We start from the raw sequence: 19,097 nt of genomic DNA on the forward strand, positions 1-19,097 counted from the left end.
TCATACCCCGATGATTATGATTTTTTTTAAACCTTATAAAGTATTTCGTTTATAAACTGGCTGGACCATGATTCTGTCTTTCGATATAATGACATATAAACAGTAAAATTTCGTGTATTTGAGCATTGATGAAAAATAATATAAGAAGTAGTAACCATGTGGTAACTAAAGAAATGTAACAGAACATAACCCGGTCATTATTAGTGTAGCGCCTATATGAAACATGAAAACACAACATTTATAGCAATACAATGGTGTTTACACTAAGTAAATTGTGAATAAATACATAATTATATGTGATACTAATCGTAGCTATCTTCTCAAATAATTATTCCGAGTAATATAAAGTAGAATCCAATGCATACTACTAATATGTATAAATCTACTTTATAAATGTAAACTCAAACACGATTGCATTATGATTTCGTTGGGAACAAAGTTGTTTGATAAATCTTAATCTAAACTATAATTTAAGAAAAAATGATTTTTCGAATATATTAGCACGTTCCCGTTTTACCAAGCAATTTTAACAATACTGAGCTTTAGAACTCATATCTGAAGATGGGTGGCGGCATTTACGTTGTAGATGTCTATGGGCTCCGGTAAACATTTAACCCCGGGTGGGCCGTGAACTCATCCCCCCATCTACGCAATAAAAAAAATCAAGAGTAAGTCGTAATCGACAATTTCCAGACTCACGGCGCGTTAGTGTGAAATGGGTCTTTAAGTGTTCATATAACGTATAATAGTAGTGTAACAAGAGGGCGATCAAACTTCTGCGCACGCGCATGACACGCAACTACTTTCGCCGATTAAATCCGACGCCATTCGAGATTTCGTACGTGACAGACGTTTAACGCATACACATTACGAAAGTACGTCACGATTCATACGAATTGTTACATATTGACTAAAATCCTGATTTAAAGATTTTTTTTTTTATACCACTAAAGTTTGACAAGTGGAACTACCCGCGTAAATGATACATAAATTTCGGCTCGATTTCATTAAAGTTACTCTCAATCTCGGTGGACTGAAAATTACTGGTGGTAAATTTTTTACTGGTGGTACCACTTGTGAGTCCGTGCGGGTAGGTACCACCGCCCTGCCTATTTCTGCCGTGAAGCAGTAATGCGTTTCGGTTTGAAGGGTGGGGCAGCCGTTGTAACTATACTGAGACCTTAGAACTTGTATCTCAAGGTGGGTGGCGCGTCTACGTTGTAGATGTCTATGGGCTCCAGTAACCACTTACACCAGGTGGGCTGTGAGCTCGTCCACCAATCTAAGCAATAAAAAAAAAAAAAAAATTATAAGAAACTTTTTTTTTTTTTTCAACACATTTAAAAAAATTAATAGTAATAGATTCTCTTTGCTTAATGCAGTAATAATTTCTATAGGACTACAATGAAAATTTAAACCATTTTTTTTTTTTTTCGAAATAATTATTACAGAACTAGTAACGCCGGCGGTTTTTTTTTTGTTACAATCATCAAGTGTGAGAAGGATTGCACAACCGAAATAGATACAGCTTACGAAACAAATAAACTAACGCAGTAAATAAACTTTACTATTAGACTTACTTAGACTTTATCTATTGCTATATAAAAAATTTTTTGATTTGATTTGATTTGATATATATTAAATAAATAAAAATATTATTAAAATCAAATTAAATAATTAAGTATAATCTTGTCCTCTGTGGTGCAAGATAATTTATTTTATTATTTTATTAAAAGTTGTTTGCAATAAATAATATTTGGAAAAAATATATGAAATACATAAAAATATAAATATAAAAACGGAACCTAAACACAGAATTTATTACGATCGAATTCCGATAATTAGACCAACTCTAATTTTCATTCATTAATAACTATACATTACGCTTTGTAAATAGGTTTAATTTTTTCTTTTTGTTAAATTAAACCGAAAAGAAAATCTATTTTTACCAACCTACTGAATTTTACGTTCAGGAGGCTTTGAACAATTGGAAGCGTTTTCGTTTTTACTGTTATGGATTATGCATGCCGATTACATATTTGTAGATCACTTTTTTTAATTTTAGAAAAAAAAAGTGAAATTGTAGATCACCAAAGCTTCTTTAAAATTCAAACATTGGGCCCACAGCGTAAGCCTAGCACACTGGCGGCGGTCTCAGTAATGTATGGGGCGTGCAAGTGATCACAATGCCTCGCTGCAGCGCTATGTGTTTTAGACTTTAGATGTTTACTGGTGGTAGGACCTCTTGTGAATCCACACGGGTAGGTACCACCGCCCTCCCTATTTCTGCCGTGAAGCAATAATGCGTTTCGGTTTGAAGGGTGGGGCAGCCGTTGTAACTATACTGAGACCTTAGAACTTATATCTTAAGGTGGGTGCGCATTTACGTTGTAAATGTCTATGGGCTCCAGTAACTATTCAACACCAGGTGGGCTGTGAGCTCGTCCAACCATCTAAGCAATAAAAAAAAAGTATTTCAGGTATTATAATCCAAGGACGCTGCCCGTCTCTGCAACACGTCCTCACAGATCCTTCGGATCGGATTGAAGTGATCTCTGACGCTACTGGTAGCATCAACCAAAGCACAGATCATCGTACTGTACTGGTCAACTGGTGACCATCGCCTAAAGGCCGCGAAGTTTCTGTTCAGATCTTCTCAGTGCGTCGCGATTCCGATCTGATAGTAGTTGCACTCGCGAAGCAGCTATTAAGCTGTTAAACCTCAACTAGGAGCGATAAATGTCCGACATTTATTAGGAAACTTCGTCCTCCTGGTTGAGCCCTTGAGTTCGCCTATCCATTCTAATTAAGCGGCAAAGTCTCCGAACCAATTATTAAGGCACGAGCAATTCTAAATTTCATCATAATTTACTGGGCTATAAACTACTTTATATAACATGCCTTCCCGACGATTTACGGCCGCTAGTGATGACTCATTGACATCAGTGTTGATTACTTTCAATCCCCTTAGAGAATTCTCTTACAATTCATAAATTACTTAACTAAGAATAGTACCTATCAGAATCAGGCTAAGTATTATGGTTACGTTGCAAGAACAAGGCACACACGGATGTGGCACTCTAGTGAACTATGGATGTGTAACGTGCTACTCTCACCTATCACGGATCGAATACCGGTCAATATATCAAAGTTAACGAGCAAGTATTGGCTACGGGCAACGCTTGATTCTACAAATGCACTTGAAAACGAAGCCGTACCGATTATTATTGCCTTTAATCAAAGATCGAGCGAAACTGAACCGGAAAGTCGAAAAGAAATCGCTATTTACCATGTGATGTGGTCGAGTCGATTTCGAAAGCCAATGTCTTCTCTCCACATAACACAGCCAATAAAATTGTATCGTAACTAACTGCGCACAATTATTATATTTTCCTGTAATTAAATAATTTTTTGCTAACAGAAAGAACGTCATTTTATTGCACGGTGGCACTGTTGCTCATTTTACGTCATCCAATTACAATTTGTTTATACCTACACGTTATTTGAGAAGTTTATTCTACGTGCAGTTAATCCGGCACCATTATAAACTTCAAATTTGATATAATAACATTAAAGTAATTGTATTGTGAAACAGTTTGGTAATACACATGTAACGTTACTTAAGTAAGATAGAATCGCACAAATTGATATCAACGTAATGTTATTGATCAAATCGTGAACGTCAGAATACGCTCGTGCGCTCATAATTAAATCACAATTGTTATACGGAACGTTGTGTAATAAATAAACCAAAAGTAAATTTTATAAACCTATCTTTTTTTTTTATAAAATAGTAATCTGGTATATAGTCACATTAAATCTAGAATAGTTAAATAATTTAATGTTAAATAAGAATATAATAAAAAATAAATAAGAATACATATTAAATTTTAATTTTAGCTACTAGAATCCTTAAAAAAGAATTTTAAATAATTTTATGTATTGTATTTTAAATAGTTAGCAAATTTTTAACGTATAGCAAAACATTAATATGACTGAATGTAGTATAATAAAATACAGACAGATTTGAGTCACTCATGCCAGATATCAGGAACAGTAGAGTTGATTTACCAAACTACATATTTTTTAGAATTTATTCTTGAAATTAAAATTTTCTTTGGTTTATTCGCGTACTATCATAGTACTTTGAGAAACATGATGTGACGCTATCACCGTTACGAATAATTGTCACATTTTTTTTTCACGAAATTAGCGTACTCAGACGAAGAAACAAGTAGAGCGCGTCGCTTTGGGCACAAATAAAGCAAAAACACTTGTTCTGTTGCAGCCGATGTCGATCGACCGATGTGATGATTTATTTTGCTATTTACCACTTTTTCTCATTTAGGCGTAACTTTCTGCATTCGAAAACACTTTCCATAAATTATTTAGTCATTGGAAAGTTATAATGCCGTGTCGACACCGCCATATTTGTGAACTTTAGTTCGCAATTGAGAAACATTTCGATTATCTTAATAAAGTGCTATAATCTCTCTGTTATTTTTGTGATAATTAATTAATCTATATCGATTACAAAAGAAAACAGAGCTCTCAAATCAAAATCGGAATGCTTTTGTTATTTTTAAGTTTATGGAAGAATCCCAAAATTGAATTAGCAGCGACCCGTTTTACTTTAACAAAAACTTCATTCGTAAGCGAAATGTCTAAAATGTTATTTTAAAATGTTTTCACGTTGTTCGCGTGTCTGTACAGGGTGGGTCTTGTTTAGGGAACGTGCTTTTAAGGTGGGACTGAATGCAAAGTTAGAAGTAATACTTGCGACCGACTATCCGCCCTGTAACCTGTAAATAGGTCAACATCGTCATGTTGCCAATATGTATAACAATTCACATAATTACACGTGTCACGAACATCTAAATTTTTTTGTGTTTGCAAAGTTAATTGAATTATTTTTGCAATTGAACAACACGTGTCGATGGATTTACTTGAATTTACGAACATTATTCGAAGTATGACAAATAATATATTAAAAAACCGAATCGAATGTATTTTAGTTATAATGCGTTTTAATACTCCAAGTCGCTGGCATTTGTATTATATTACAAAAACGTCAGCTCGTTTCCATGTTAAAACCACAAAAGTGATTCATCTGAAAAATACCTTTACATTAATTATTCTTTTGTAAAGGAAATCAAATGGGTGCGACAGGATATTTCATCTCATTTTTACAATCGCACCACCCGCCACCGGAAGACTTCATCCCTTCTACCTGGAAGAGCAACGTTATTCTACCGTGTGTTCCACATTCCGTTATTCAAAATTATTCTTGTCACGTACCATTCTCTATCTAGGCTCTAGAGTAAACTCCATTGCGCAGTGTTTCTTGCCCAAAATACGTCATTACGGATCCTCCCGATCCATTAACGGTGCTTTTAGTTACCACAAGCACCGGTCACCGTCCTTGCTGAGGGCTCGACGAGCGAATTAACCCATAGACACAGCCCACTGAGTTTCTCGCTGAATCTTCGCAGTGGGTCACGTTTCCGATCCGGTGGTAGATTATGCGAAGCACTGCTCTTGCTAGGGTCAGTGTTAGCATCACTCCGGTTTGAGCCCCGTGAGCTCACCTACTAGTTAAGGTTACACTGAAATAGCCTCTTAAGGCTATCAGCTTAGGTAGGAAAAAAAAAGTGTTTCTTGGGCGAAGGCAGGGCAATCTAATTATAACGTCTATGGGTTCTAGACACCGATTAATTCCCGACTATGAGCTTGTTCACAAACTTATCAAATTCAAAAGTCAATATTGAAAATTGATACAACACTCAACTGGTTGGTCTAAGATTATTTCGGTAAGTATAAAACCCTTAAAATAGGTTTCATTCTACCCAACTAAATTCTTGACGAAATAATCTAAAAGTATTTCCTAGTTACGTGTAATAAAATGAATCAGTTAAAATTAATGCTGAAGATTACAACAAACTTGTATATGTACAAGAAATTTAATAGCTAAAATGTAACGGAGTCTTTGAAAGTAAATAAAAATAGAATCATAACTCATTGAATTTTACTATCGATTTTATAGTACTTTTCGACCAGTACATAAAATAAGCTAATGATAATTTGTCAGAGTTAAAATCAAGTACACAGAACGATCTAGATTGTACCCAAGCTTTCTACTATCACATTAAATTATAGCTTTAGTAACATTAAATGCATGTGTCTCGCTTTGTTTGAGATAATTCTACTTAGCAACCAAAAGATTTACAGTTTCCCTTAAACGGTTATGAGAATATAGAGAAAACCGTAATTAAATTTTTATTTGTTTAATCGACATTGGTGAATGGTGACGCAAATTGATTTACATCGCAATAAGGACATAACGACCACCATCTGGTGTTGTAGACGTTTTTATACGAACATCTTATAAGGCGCAGTGAGGTAATTCGATTTTTTGTTATTCTAATTGTGGAAGTGAACTTAAATGAAAGATTTCTAAATATGTCATCTTTGTCGTAAGCCCACACGTGTATTTGTCGGTATTTTTACATCGGCAGTTGAATTTATTTCGAATTTATGCCTTATTGAGAAACTACATCAGTTCAATTTCTATATATAAAAATGAATTGCTGTTCGTTAGTCTCGCTAAAACTCGAGAACGGCTGGACCGATTTGGCTAATTTTGGTCTTGAATTATTCGTGGAAGTCCAGGGAAGGTTTAAAAGGTGAGAAACGATAAACAAGCTCGGAATTATATAAAAACAAACAATTTTGTTTTTCCTTTGATGTGTCCCCTTGATGTGTCTTTTATTTATCGATTGAGGCACTACGAAGTCTGCCGGGTCAGCTAGTTTGAAATAAAATTATACATATAAATTAGTTAAGTACCATTTTTGCTACGTTTGTCAACATATTTTTTTGGCCGATTAATGAGCTTTAACGTTATATTTTTTTTTTATTGTCAATACAATTTTTATTTTTCCAAAACGTGAATGGAAAATAAAATAGAGAACTAAATCTTGAATTATATGTATTGATGCAACTAATTTATTTTATATATTATTAAGCCAAATGTATTAATCATACGTTTTCTTAAGAATAAATATAATATACAGTGCTTTATTCAATGAATCCACTTGCATAACTTCCTATTGCAATAATTATAAAGGATTTTGTATGTTGCACGGAACATAAAAATTATGAAAAGCATTCCAGATTAACATCTAAAGCAACGCGATGATTGGCAAGAATTTCGATCTTCATCTTAGTAGCATAGATGACCGAACTATTCGAGATGCTCGATTGAGATAAAACTGCTTCGAGTGAATTGCGTAACACGTTTGAGTTAATTTTTTTAAACTACCACGATTAATAGACGCCTTTTTTTAATGATGAAAGATTTCAATTACAGTGAGATATTGTATTTTCTTAGGTTTTCATAATTAAAAGGAACTAATTAAATTTTAAGCACGCGAACGTATAGATAATTGTAATGCAAGATATATTATTATTATTTTTTTCCTACCTACGCTGATGGTTTAGCTAGAGAGACCATGCCACGTCGCCGGGCTAGTAGGTGAGCTCAGGGGGCTCAAACCTGACGATGTTGCTAACACGAAGCCTAGCAAGAGCCGTGCTTTGCAGAATCTAGCACCGGATCGGAAACGCGACCCACTAAGAAGAACCGACGAGAAACTCAGTGGGCTGTGTCTATGGGTTAATTCTTGTTTATAAAAAACTAAACGCGCTACGCTTTATTTCAAAGAAGACAAAGATGTTCTTAGCCACTCTGTAGCGCAAATTGTATAAATGTATCTGCTTGACTGCTTGTTGACTGATTTTGAATGTTAATTTTTGTTTTGGTGTGCAATGTAGTGCAAGTGTATTCTCTCTCTCTCTCTCTCTCTGTTGTCCATAAACTACCGGTGGATTTATAGCTCAAATTTAATAAATTTGTTCTTGAATTATTCGTGGAAGTCCAGGGAAGGTTTAAAAGGTGAGAAAATTAAAAAAAACTCGGAAATATATAAAAACAACCAATTTTGTTTTTCCTTTGATGTGTCCCTTTGATGTGTCTTTTATTTATCGATTGAGGCACTACGAAGTCTGCCGGGTCAGCTAGTCAACAATAAATATCTGCTCCGAAATTTAACTTTTTCAAAGCGGCAAGTTCGTAAAGTTGCTTTGTAACAACACAATAACGTTCAGTTTGATTTTGGCATTATTAGCGTGGGAAGGAGGAATCAAAAGGTTTTACTGTATAGGCTAGGCTTTCGCGACTCGAGGTCGACAACAAAACGGTAGTGACGTAAGCACTAGATTTTGCGATAGGAAATAAACGCTATTGATATCAAATACGTTAAATTAGATGATTCAAAAGTTTTTTTTTTACCTATGTTGATAGCCTTGAGAGGCTATTTCAGCTTCACCCTAACGTGTGTAGGTGAGCTCACGGGGCTCAAACCGGAGTGTTGCTAACACTGACCCTAGTAAGAGCAGTGCTCCGCAGAATCTACCACCGGATCGGAAACGCGACCCACTGAGAAGATCCGGCGAGAAACTCAGTGGGCTGTGTCTATGGGTTAATTCTTGTTTATAAAAAATTAAACGCGCTACGTGGTTTCACCTGCGCTAAATTTGTAAATCATTAAAAATATTATTTCAAAGAAGAAGAAAAAATGCTCTTAGCCACACTGTAGCGCATATTGTATAAATGTATAGAATCTGCTTGTTGACTGATTTTGAATGTTAATTTTTGTTTTGGTGTGCAATAAAATGTATTCTCTCTCTTTCTCTCTCTCTCTCTCTGTTGTCCATAAACTACCAGTCGTCTTATAGATCCGATTTGAACAAATTTACTTACAATTAATTAATTTGTCCCCTTGTCTCAAACCATACGCTCAATTAATATTAGTTCATTTGAAAATGATATTTCCAATTGTACCCTTTTGAAAACCTCGGAACAAGCGCGGGAATGAATAGAAAAATATGGTGCAATATGTACTTATGTAATGAGCTTACCATTATTTTGGTTTCGTTTACTTTTAGGTAGTATATAAATATACATGTAAATGTATATGTGCGTGTGTGTTTATGTTAATAAATAAATAAAATTAGCATGTGTATTAATTAATGCACAATAGACAAAACGAAACAATGAGCATTACGAAAGTATAAAATAGATATGCTGACAAACAATAAGAAAGCAACTATTTGGTTTCTAATTCTTCTTTTCGAACACAAACATTAATTACACAGCTCGGTAAAGCAACATACACTGTTTAACCACAACTTGTTATCTCAGAAGATAGTGTACCCCGCGGTTTACAAACAGTACACTTACTTTTTTCCCAATTTTTTAAACAGAGAGAGAAGTCAATTTCAAAGTTTTAGAACATAAATGTTTCAAAAAAAAAACCGTTTTCTTTATGAAGGAGCTGCGTACACTAACCTAAGTTACGTAGAGTTCATTATATTAGCATAATCGTAAACAATTGACATACATAAGTAATAGGGGTGTTTGATAACCCTGTATCGAGAACCAGTGCCACATTAATAAATAATTAGGAAATACTGTATTCATAATTCCAAAACCCTGGTTAGAATAATAGATAATACAAAAACATCATTAACGTCCACGTCATTCAATTCCAAACATTAATATTTAAATTATATACAATAACTTTTGCCCTTCTTATCCATTACTGTCAGTGTAATCTATTAGCTGGCAGTTCAGAAATATAACCAGAGAAAGTGACTAATTACCGCAGTGCAGCGAATAAAATACTCCAACAAACACGCAGTGAGAAAGGGTGCCGATTAACATCTAATGAGAAAGCACCGAGAGATGAGTAATATAAAAATTAAAATCGATAATGTAACCTAAATCGATATTTTCTAAATGCAATATTTCAACCTCATATTTATTATCCGCCTTTCACGTGAAACCATAACGTAGTCAGTCAATTTATGAAGATATTATTTTAGGACAACTACGGTGAATCATTTGCAGGTTATTCGTTTTTTTGTTGGATATTTAAGTAATTGTGCTCGATTAAATAATCCGTTTCACGTTCTAATTACATTATTGTAGCACTAACCTCGTTGATTACAGTCACGGGTGAATATGACGGGACTTTAACGTGAAATGGGGTTTATGCTAATGAAAACGGACGTTTATAACGAAAGCGACACGATTAAAACAAACTCACGTAGAATAAATAGAAAATAAGTGAAAAATAAAACTACCTACACTTTTAGTTACAACGAATTGATCGCTTTTAGAGCAAAACTAAACGGATTAGAAATAGAATTGCTCTAGCAATCGGATGGAGAAAAAAACTAATGACTAGGAATTGTCGGTGAAATATATCTTTAACTACTATTACTTTAAATGAAAAATAACATTTAATATAACTATATAATTACTAAAACTTATTAACAATTATGTGTACAATTTATAACTTTCATTGGAAATTGAATAATACTTTTCGAAACGACTATCAGCGAATTGCAACATATCTTTTTAAGTCTCCAAGAACATAATATGAAGGTTGTTTTAATCCAAAGCAATTCGGACTGAAACTTTGTCAAAAAGGAAATTACTATCTGTTGGATCTTGAACTGAAATTTGTTTATCCATAGAAGCGCATTGTTAACGATTCTAGTGAAGCTTCTTATGACAATTTGTGTGTAAGAAGGCACGAATCTTTAAATACTACTACTATATTATATCACGCACCAGTTTTTTTACTTTCTTTTTCGTAAAGCTCACTCGTTTCATTACTATTTGCACAGACTTAAAACAGTACAATTAGGTACCGAATTAATGCAAACGAATCTCGCACCGGTAAGTTATTCACGATCCAGTAAGTCTTACGAAACGGCGAGACCAAAACGTACTGGCTGACAAAACTTGAACATTGCCAACTGGGTAGTTAAGTTTTGCGGCAGACACGCGATCGGTACCTTTTATGCTTCTTCTGCACAAATCTGTTATATGAAATTTGAAAGCTTGATTATAGCATTAATGGTAATGTCCTTCAATTATTGAAACATAATTTAGTATTCGACTTGATTTCGTTCCTTAAGCACATTATTCAAGAGGAGCTATTTAGCAGAAAACCAAAGTAATATCATAATAAAATTCATCGTTTTAAAACTAACCTTCGTTTATAAGTCTCAAAATCAGACTAACCGGTATATTATCAATAAAAACTGGCCCCTGACATTAACAGAACTATTTATACAAACGTACCCACGAATTCGTTCAGTTTGATCAATAGCAATAACCTAGCTAGCGTAGTAAACTAAAGATAGGTAGTAGGAAAATATCACGCGAAGACGATCCGTGCCCGGAGCCTGGTACCGACGACATAACCGCCTTTAACATGCGACCTTGCACGTCAAATAAGACTGCTGTTTGCGCGTTTTATTACAAAAACTGAATATCGAATTCACTGCACTTTAAATTGTTTTATATTTTTATTGTTGAGATGGGTGCACGAGCTCACAGTCCACCTGGTGTTAAGTGGTCACTGGAGCCCATAGACATCTACAACGTAAATGCGCCACCCACCTTGAGATATAAGTTCTAAGGTCACAAGTATAGTTACAACGGCTGCCCCGCCCTTCAAACCGAAGCGCATTACTGCTTCACGGCAGAAATAGGCAGGGTGGTGGTACCTATCCGTGTGAACTCACAAGAGGTCCTACCACCAGTATGAAAAAGAAGATCAAGTTTTTGTAATGATTTTCTTATATTTTTGGATCACAGCTCATTCTTACAGGTTGAGTATGAGATGAGTTAACCAAAAACTGATTTGCTGTGCCATATTTACAACATACAAACCTGTTTGTATTCAACAGCTGCCTACAAACAGCTGTCGTAGACCATCTGTCCTTTCAAAATCATTTTGGATTTAAAAGAAGATTTTCAATTTTATTATTACGTAGCATTCTAATAAAATTAACTACATATAGATTATACAAGTAGAAGCGTTGGAGTTAAACTAGCTTATTCTGCAAATTTTTATACCATGTGAGGTTTTTTTTCGAGCAAATTTAGTTGTGTCAGCTTGCTTGCCCCACATCACATTGTCTCTCGGCGTGGGATCAAGATATTATTATTGTTCATTGGCCCAGCCAGTAGTAAAATAGAAAACGTGAACAATACAGTCGACTTTTAACTTCGCTACAAAAATTTTACAAGATATATGGTTTTAAGTATTTGCGTCGATGGTGACGTAACACATGTTTTACAGTCCACGATATTGTAAACATAAATCAACACTCACTTCAATTTCAATTTGATTTCATCCAGAATTGCCGTATCAAGGAGATGGTGTTTCAAGTTAACAAACACTGTCAGTTCATAACATCTGTTTGCAAATTGATTATCTTGAAGATAAGTTACTCTGTAGTCTTTATCATTTTGTGGACAATATGAATTAATGATAGCTTCACATAAATTATTTATTATATATATGCCATGTCAATACAAGCCAATGGCTTGGACTAACGGTATACCAGTCAAATACAAAGTCACAAATTTACTAGACGTTCGAATTTTTTCATTAACTAATTGAAAAATTTTAACATTCATTTTAAAGGTATATTATAATATAATCACATTTTTATTTTATTATATAATATACTGATATTAATTAAAACGTAAGTTTATCCGAAATTATTTAATCATGTTTTGTAACATCATCTAACGCCATTATAATGCAGAGACAAAACGTATTTCGGTCATTGAAATTGGAGCTGCCCTGAATTTATATTTTACCACGTCCCGATTACGTCTCACCAAATTTTGACCCTATTTTTTGTAATACGCAAATTAATTCATTCATTCTGGTTGTAACCACAGTGCTTACACACCTTCCATCAGTCAGATAGCCCAATTGGATACAAATCCATTATTTAAAAAATAGTGGAAACCCTAATTGCAATAGTCAACAAAAGTACTTAATTTAAATGGAAATATTATAAGTAAAGGCTTTGAAATACTGGAAATCAATTGAAATACTAACATAAATGATTAAACAGATGACCGAAGTCATCCATGTCTGTTGCCGTTGCCATCTAATCTATCACTATCAAATATTTTGACAATATTGAAACATTCAAGAAGTCAAAACCATCCCACTTTGCTGGCAGATCTTTAATTCCACACTGATTCTAACAGCACCAAACTTCTAGAATTACTCACATGGCCAATCTGAAGATTTCCTGATTTCATTGAAATCGGTTCAGCCATTTCAGAATCTATGGGATCATACATATAATATGTATATTCACATATTGACTTTTACAAAGTTTACAAAGCTCTGAAAACTCATTGTGAATAAGGGTGTGGCTTTTTTATTTTATTCCATAGACTGGTGAAGTGAGTCACCAAATGTAAAGAGTTTTCCAGAGCCAATAGAAATCACAACGTGAATGCAGACACTCAACTTGAGACACGATATCAAAGTCTAAATTGATAGGTACTACAAACCTGAATACATTACTACTTTGTTACAGAAATAATAAAAGATGGTGCTACCTATGCTTTTTTTTTTTTTTTTTTGCCGTACCTCTAGCAAACAACAAAGCCAGAGATTCATGTTTACATTTTATGTTTTCTTTTAATTTTAATTATAGTTTATACTCCTGCCCATAAGGGGCTTAAAAACTAGGTCACGCATTCATTCCGAGCCTCTTTATCATACCAGTTCTCGCATTTATTCCTCTCGTACTTTCATTCATTCCATTCATACTTTGCATTCCTAGCTGCGGTTACTAAAAGGAGGGGAGGGGAGCCTATGCATATTAGCCACTGGTAATTGTGAAAATTCATAGGTTTTGATGGTTTGTTATTTATTATACCACTATACTATAATTTATTAACATGTGTCACGTATGAATTTTCTGAGAGAAATTGGTATCTTACTTGGGGGATTTGAATACCGTCATAATTACATTGCTTGATACAAATGCACCAGCCTTTGTCCACACAACTTTGAACCTGTCAGATCTCTAGTCCTTTTGAAGCAGGAAGGACTTCAGGGCACCAGCAATATTAATTTATTTTACCAAGCATGTTTATTCTAATCACATCATATTAAGCCAGGTAGGTCACAAAGTTAAAAAGTGTGTAGTGTATAGTTTGTATCTTCCCCATGAATCAGACATTTATTCCATTTTTATCATATTTATACAGATGATTACATACATTAAAACTCACAATTTTGACCTCGAGTCTCAAGGTGAGTAGCAGCTTTCACATTGTGATTTATATGGGCATTGGTAACCAATTAACACCCAATGGACAGTGAGCTCTATATCTATATAATGATAAAGCTAAAATGCTAGTTAAAATGTAAGTGTGCATGATCCAACAATACACAAAAATTATTTAAAAGGTGTTTAGGAAGAAGATCAAAGTATCTACATAGTAGTTGATAAAAAATATCACAAGGATTCAACTATTGTGCAATTAGTCTAGTCCTTCAAGAATAAGACAAGACGAAATTTTAAAATATTATAAAGATACCAAGTACAATACCATATTATTTTGTATACAAAAATAAATAAACCACTTTTTTTTAAGATACTAAAATATTACTTAATCAAAGCATCTGAGATAATTATTAGCCATTTACAGTTAACAGTTCTAAATGTATATATTATAGAGTAATTGATTTCTTACAACTATATTGTTTCTTCTATATAAATAAATATATAAAAATAGTGTAAATTGGGAGTAGCCTTTTTTTTTTTCAGGCCGAGGGCCGAACCTCCTTCGAGGTCCCCGCGCCTGGGGGGCGCGCGGGGTATGTGAGACTCAACGATCTGCAGGTGTTGAGAGCAGACCGCGGGCCCAAGGAATTTAGGGCCCACCCACTAAACGACTCCCCTGCATTCTTACACCCGACGTCCGATCTCCGTCCGGGGTCAAAACCCGGTTAGAGTAGGGGGGTTCCCGCGGTCAACACTACAACCAGACACGCGACGCCACCCCGAGGACGCCCGACCGACGGGTCGGCGAGGCGATAGTCGACGACCAACGACGTCAGTCTCCGCGGTACGGCGGCCCTACCGGGCTGCCCGGGCGATGCCGCTGGTGTTCCGGGATACCCCGCTGGGCCAGAACCAGCCTGCCGGGTCGGAACGCGCTACACCGCCGACCGGGTTGCTCTTCCACAGTATGTTCGACGACGACAGCGACGACGAAAATGCGGACCGCATCGCAGTCCGCAGCCGCCGACGCGTCGTCCCGTCCTCCTGGTGCCAGCGCGCTAGAGTGACGGTAGCGTGCGGCGCAGTCTCAACCCCCTTAGGTCGCCCCGTGACCATCACCGGGAGGAGACTGCCTCCTCATAGGGGCCGGAGCTGGACAAACGCCCTCCTCCGACCCCCGGCTCGACGGCGGCGGCACGGCGCCGAGAGGGAGGAAGAGTTCTCCCTCTCCCGTTCCGCCGCCTCCTTCTGCGAGATGGTGGACTCGCAGAAGTCGAGCATCACCTGCCAGGACTCATCGCTGCCGAGCATCGCAGCCACGACGGTCGGAAGCGACAAGTCCGGTCCTATTTTTGCAACGAGGACGCGGCGCTGCTCCGCGAAAGCGGGGCAGTACGCGAGCGTGTGCTCCGCCGTGTCCTCGTTGCAGCCACTGCAATGGTGGCACTTCGGCGTCGGCTCCCTCCGGGCAACGAGGTGCAGGTAGCGACCGAAACAGCCGTGTCCCGTGAGCACCTGCGTCGCTCGGAAGGTGAGACGTCCTCGGTCGCGATTCACCCAGTCCGAGAGGACCGGGCGGATCGCCTCGACGGTCCGTCGCCCGTAGGCGGGGTCCGCCAGGCGGCGAGACCACGCCTCGAGCATGGCACGCCGAGATTGAAGCTTCCGCGCTCGAACTTCCGCCGCGCCGGGACGCGGCTCCCCCCTGGAGCGGAGATCACATCGCCACGCGTAATCCGCAGCGAGCGCCTCCGCTTCCAGGTCCCAGGGAGGCGTCCCGGCGAGCACGCACGCCGCCTCGAACTAGACGGTGCGGTACCCACGAACCGCCCTGACCGCAATCGCGCGCTGCGGACGTCGCAACGCTGCGACGTTTTCACGGGTCAGGGCGTGGCACCATACGGGAGCCCCGTACAGTGCCATTGACCGCACCACCCCCGTGTAGAGGCGGCGCACCACCATGTCGGGATCCCCGATGTTCGGCAATAGCCGACTCAGCGAGCCGGCGGCTGCCATCAGTCGGGGACCCAATCTTTCGAAGTGAGCACGGAAGCTCCAACGATCGTCCAGTACGAGGCCGAGGTACCGCAACCCGGTCGCCTCGATCTCGACGCGAACGCCTCCAATCACGAGGTGGGCCCCCTGAGGCGGCGCTCTCCGGGCCCCGTGGAACAACAGGGCCTGAGATATATCGAACGCCACCTCCAGACCCAGCCTTCGGATCCTGCCGACGACGAAGGCCACCCCTGCGCAGGAAAGACGGGCAGACTCGCGCAAGTCCCTACCCCAGGCAAAGACCAAGGTTTCGTCCGCGTAACAAACTACGCTCAGAAATTTGGGAGTAGCCTAAGTCAAGCAGTAGACAACTATAGGCTGATGATGATGATATTGATATTAATACACCAGTAACTCTGTAATTTACTGCACTAGTAGTAGTTCAACAAAATGCATTTTAAAAAGAAAGTGTAATGATTTTTTTTTAATTTATTCCCTACTATCCAAGCCTTATTACTCATGTAAAATTTGAAATAAATAAAACACAATGCATTTTTTCAGAGCAAATGGTTGCTTGTATTATTCTTTGGTCCATAAACTATGGGTCGGTTGTTGTAGGCTGGCTGAACCTTTGCTCACCCACCTGTTCTGGTGAAGCCGGACAGGCCCCGGGTGACCATTAATCCCTCAATCATAAAAAAACTACCAGTTGATTAGCAGATTCATTGGTATTTAAAATCACAGAAGAGCAAACACAGTTATAATTATCATTTCAGATTTACTCTACATTGCCCTGATCTTGTCATTTACCATGATAAAAAGCATCCTTTGTGTTATTTCAGCTTTCAAAGTATCTTTGTGAAAATATAAGCTATTTTCGCATGATTAAGTAACAAACATAAAACTTTCACATTTATAATATTTGCATGGGTCAAGAAAATTTGTTGTTGATTTAATCTAAGTAATCCTAAAGAAAAGTTTTTTTTCTCTTGTCATTCAATAAATTTTAGATTCAATGTACAATTGACTTATTTAGAAATTAACAAATAACCTTGATTAGTGTGAGAATTTTGACTTCGTAGACTTTAATTTAAATTAGTAGACAAATTAAACAGAATACAGTAACTATTTGATGTATCGTAACATACAGAGTCGAAATATAGTTTTCTGACTTTTTACATTTTATTTTTGTTTCAGTGCCAATATTTTAGGTTTTTCGTCGATATCATTTGAAACTTACCAGATTATTGTAATTGAAGCCTTCCGCTTGACCTTCGAAGTATTCCCCGTTCAATTTCTCCTCCATGATTCAATTCTAACTAATATAATTATTAACAGTCATAGGAACAAGTTTTTTTATTAACATTGTTTAGTCTTGGTTTAAAATTTAAAATGGGTTTGGTATCATGATTTGTTTAATCGATCCACTTTATCTTTAGACACATAACAGTTCATAAAGAGCCTCATTGTTTTATTTTTATAACACTTCACTTAATTTAAAAACACAAAAATGTGAAATCGATTCAGAAAATTCAATGTTCACAACGTAGATTTTACTTTTAAGTTTACCTTGACACATAAAACTGTCAAAGACGCCATGTTTACAATGTTAAAAAATCAAAGAGGTTTAACATCAGTTGTCTAATTGTACAAAGAAAAGGAACAAAGACAATACAGCCAATTTTTTTTTAAATCGTACCTCTATCTTTTATTGCAATTATCAGTACAATAATGTTGACAAACCGAGACCATTTCGTAATCAAAAGTAGTCTTCTTATGAAATTAAATATTTTCAGGCAGAAGCTTACTATTGCTAGTAGAACGATCAAATAAATAATATGTAATCAGCTTATTTTTACAATTTAAAATTTTAGCTTTCCTTTGAAGATTTGAAAGAATAGAAAATAGATATCTTGAGTAATTTAAAATAATTAGCTGCACAAGATGTTTCACTAAAAGAAGTTATTTAAAGCACGGTGCAAAAAAATACATATTAATTCTTTAGGAAGCGGGTATAGTTGAAGGATCATATTCATTTAACAATTTATGTTATTTAGTATAAATGTAAAAAAGTAATTTTAAATGCAGCAGCAATAATAATCTATTATTAATATCAACTCTTAGATTATGTAATTTTAGGTGCTTATGTTACAAGTTGTTTCGGACTGTCGGGTTTAATTACAGTTTGAGCTGTTTGACTGTCACTAAGATTGTTAATAGGTAGGTAGGTGTCTAATTGCTATTTTACTTAGGCTTTTTTAGCTGCTTGTAGCTCATCAAGAAGCTATAATTATAGTAACACGTCTTTGCTTTTTCATGGGCCCAAGATCCTACATATTTAAAAACCTAGTATAACAGTGAGTTTGCTGCGTTTTCCTCTGTTACCGAAATACCCATTAATAGTAGCAGCGTGCTGTAAAATACAAACATCACAAAACAGCAGCAAATCTACATGGCTTAGATAACACTGAATAAAGTTGTAAAATATTCCCGGAGCAAGTTTATTCTTAACCTTAAAAGAGTAAATTAACATAAGTTCATTCTATTTCTATTCTATTCTATCAGCCCATGGACGTCTGCTGCTGGACATAGGCCTCCCCAAGCCTCGCAGATGTTAAGTTTTAATTAACTAAGTTCATTCAACCCTGATTAATTATGTGAGTTTAACCTTAACTTTACATAGAAAGTATGCAACGATATGTGTGAATGAAGAGCTAAGTTACAGGCATAAAATCACATTAATTTCAAATTAAGTCTTCTTATTTTAATTTATCACATTGTTTCATGAACAATTAGTTTGACATTTTTACAAGCCAATTTAATAAGCTTTCCAGATCAAATAGATTTATTTCAGTTTCTCAAAATGATTGTAAACTTGTATTTTAACTCAGACATCACTATTTTGCTTAAATATT

The 19,097-nt window shown here is 36.5% G+C and overlaps 1 protein-coding gene across 2 annotated transcripts in view; it reads right to left on the minus strand.

Annotated features, from left to right (window-relative positions):
• The window catches only part of LOC101742357 (uncharacterized), a 64,092-nt gene extending 46,306 nt beyond the window's left edge, over window positions 1-17,786 (minus strand). For both annotated transcript variants that reach the window (XR_005245300.2, XM_038014505.2), the window contains exon 1: window positions 17,423-17,786. Coding sequence is in view for 1 of the 2 variants with exons in the window: in XM_038014505.2 (XP_037870433.1) it covers window positions 17,423-17,488 (66 nt within the window). In the remaining variant the exon portion in view is untranslated. The remainder of the gene's footprint in view (window positions 1-17,422) is intronic.
• Window positions 17,787-19,097: the final 1,311 nt, after the last annotated feature.

Source organism: Bombyx mori, chromosome 12, assembly GCF_030269925.1.
Source record: "Bombyx mori chromosome 12, ASM3026992v2".
Classification (NCBI taxonomy): Eukaryota; Metazoa; Arthropoda; class Insecta; order Lepidoptera; family Bombycidae; genus Bombyx; species Bombyx mori.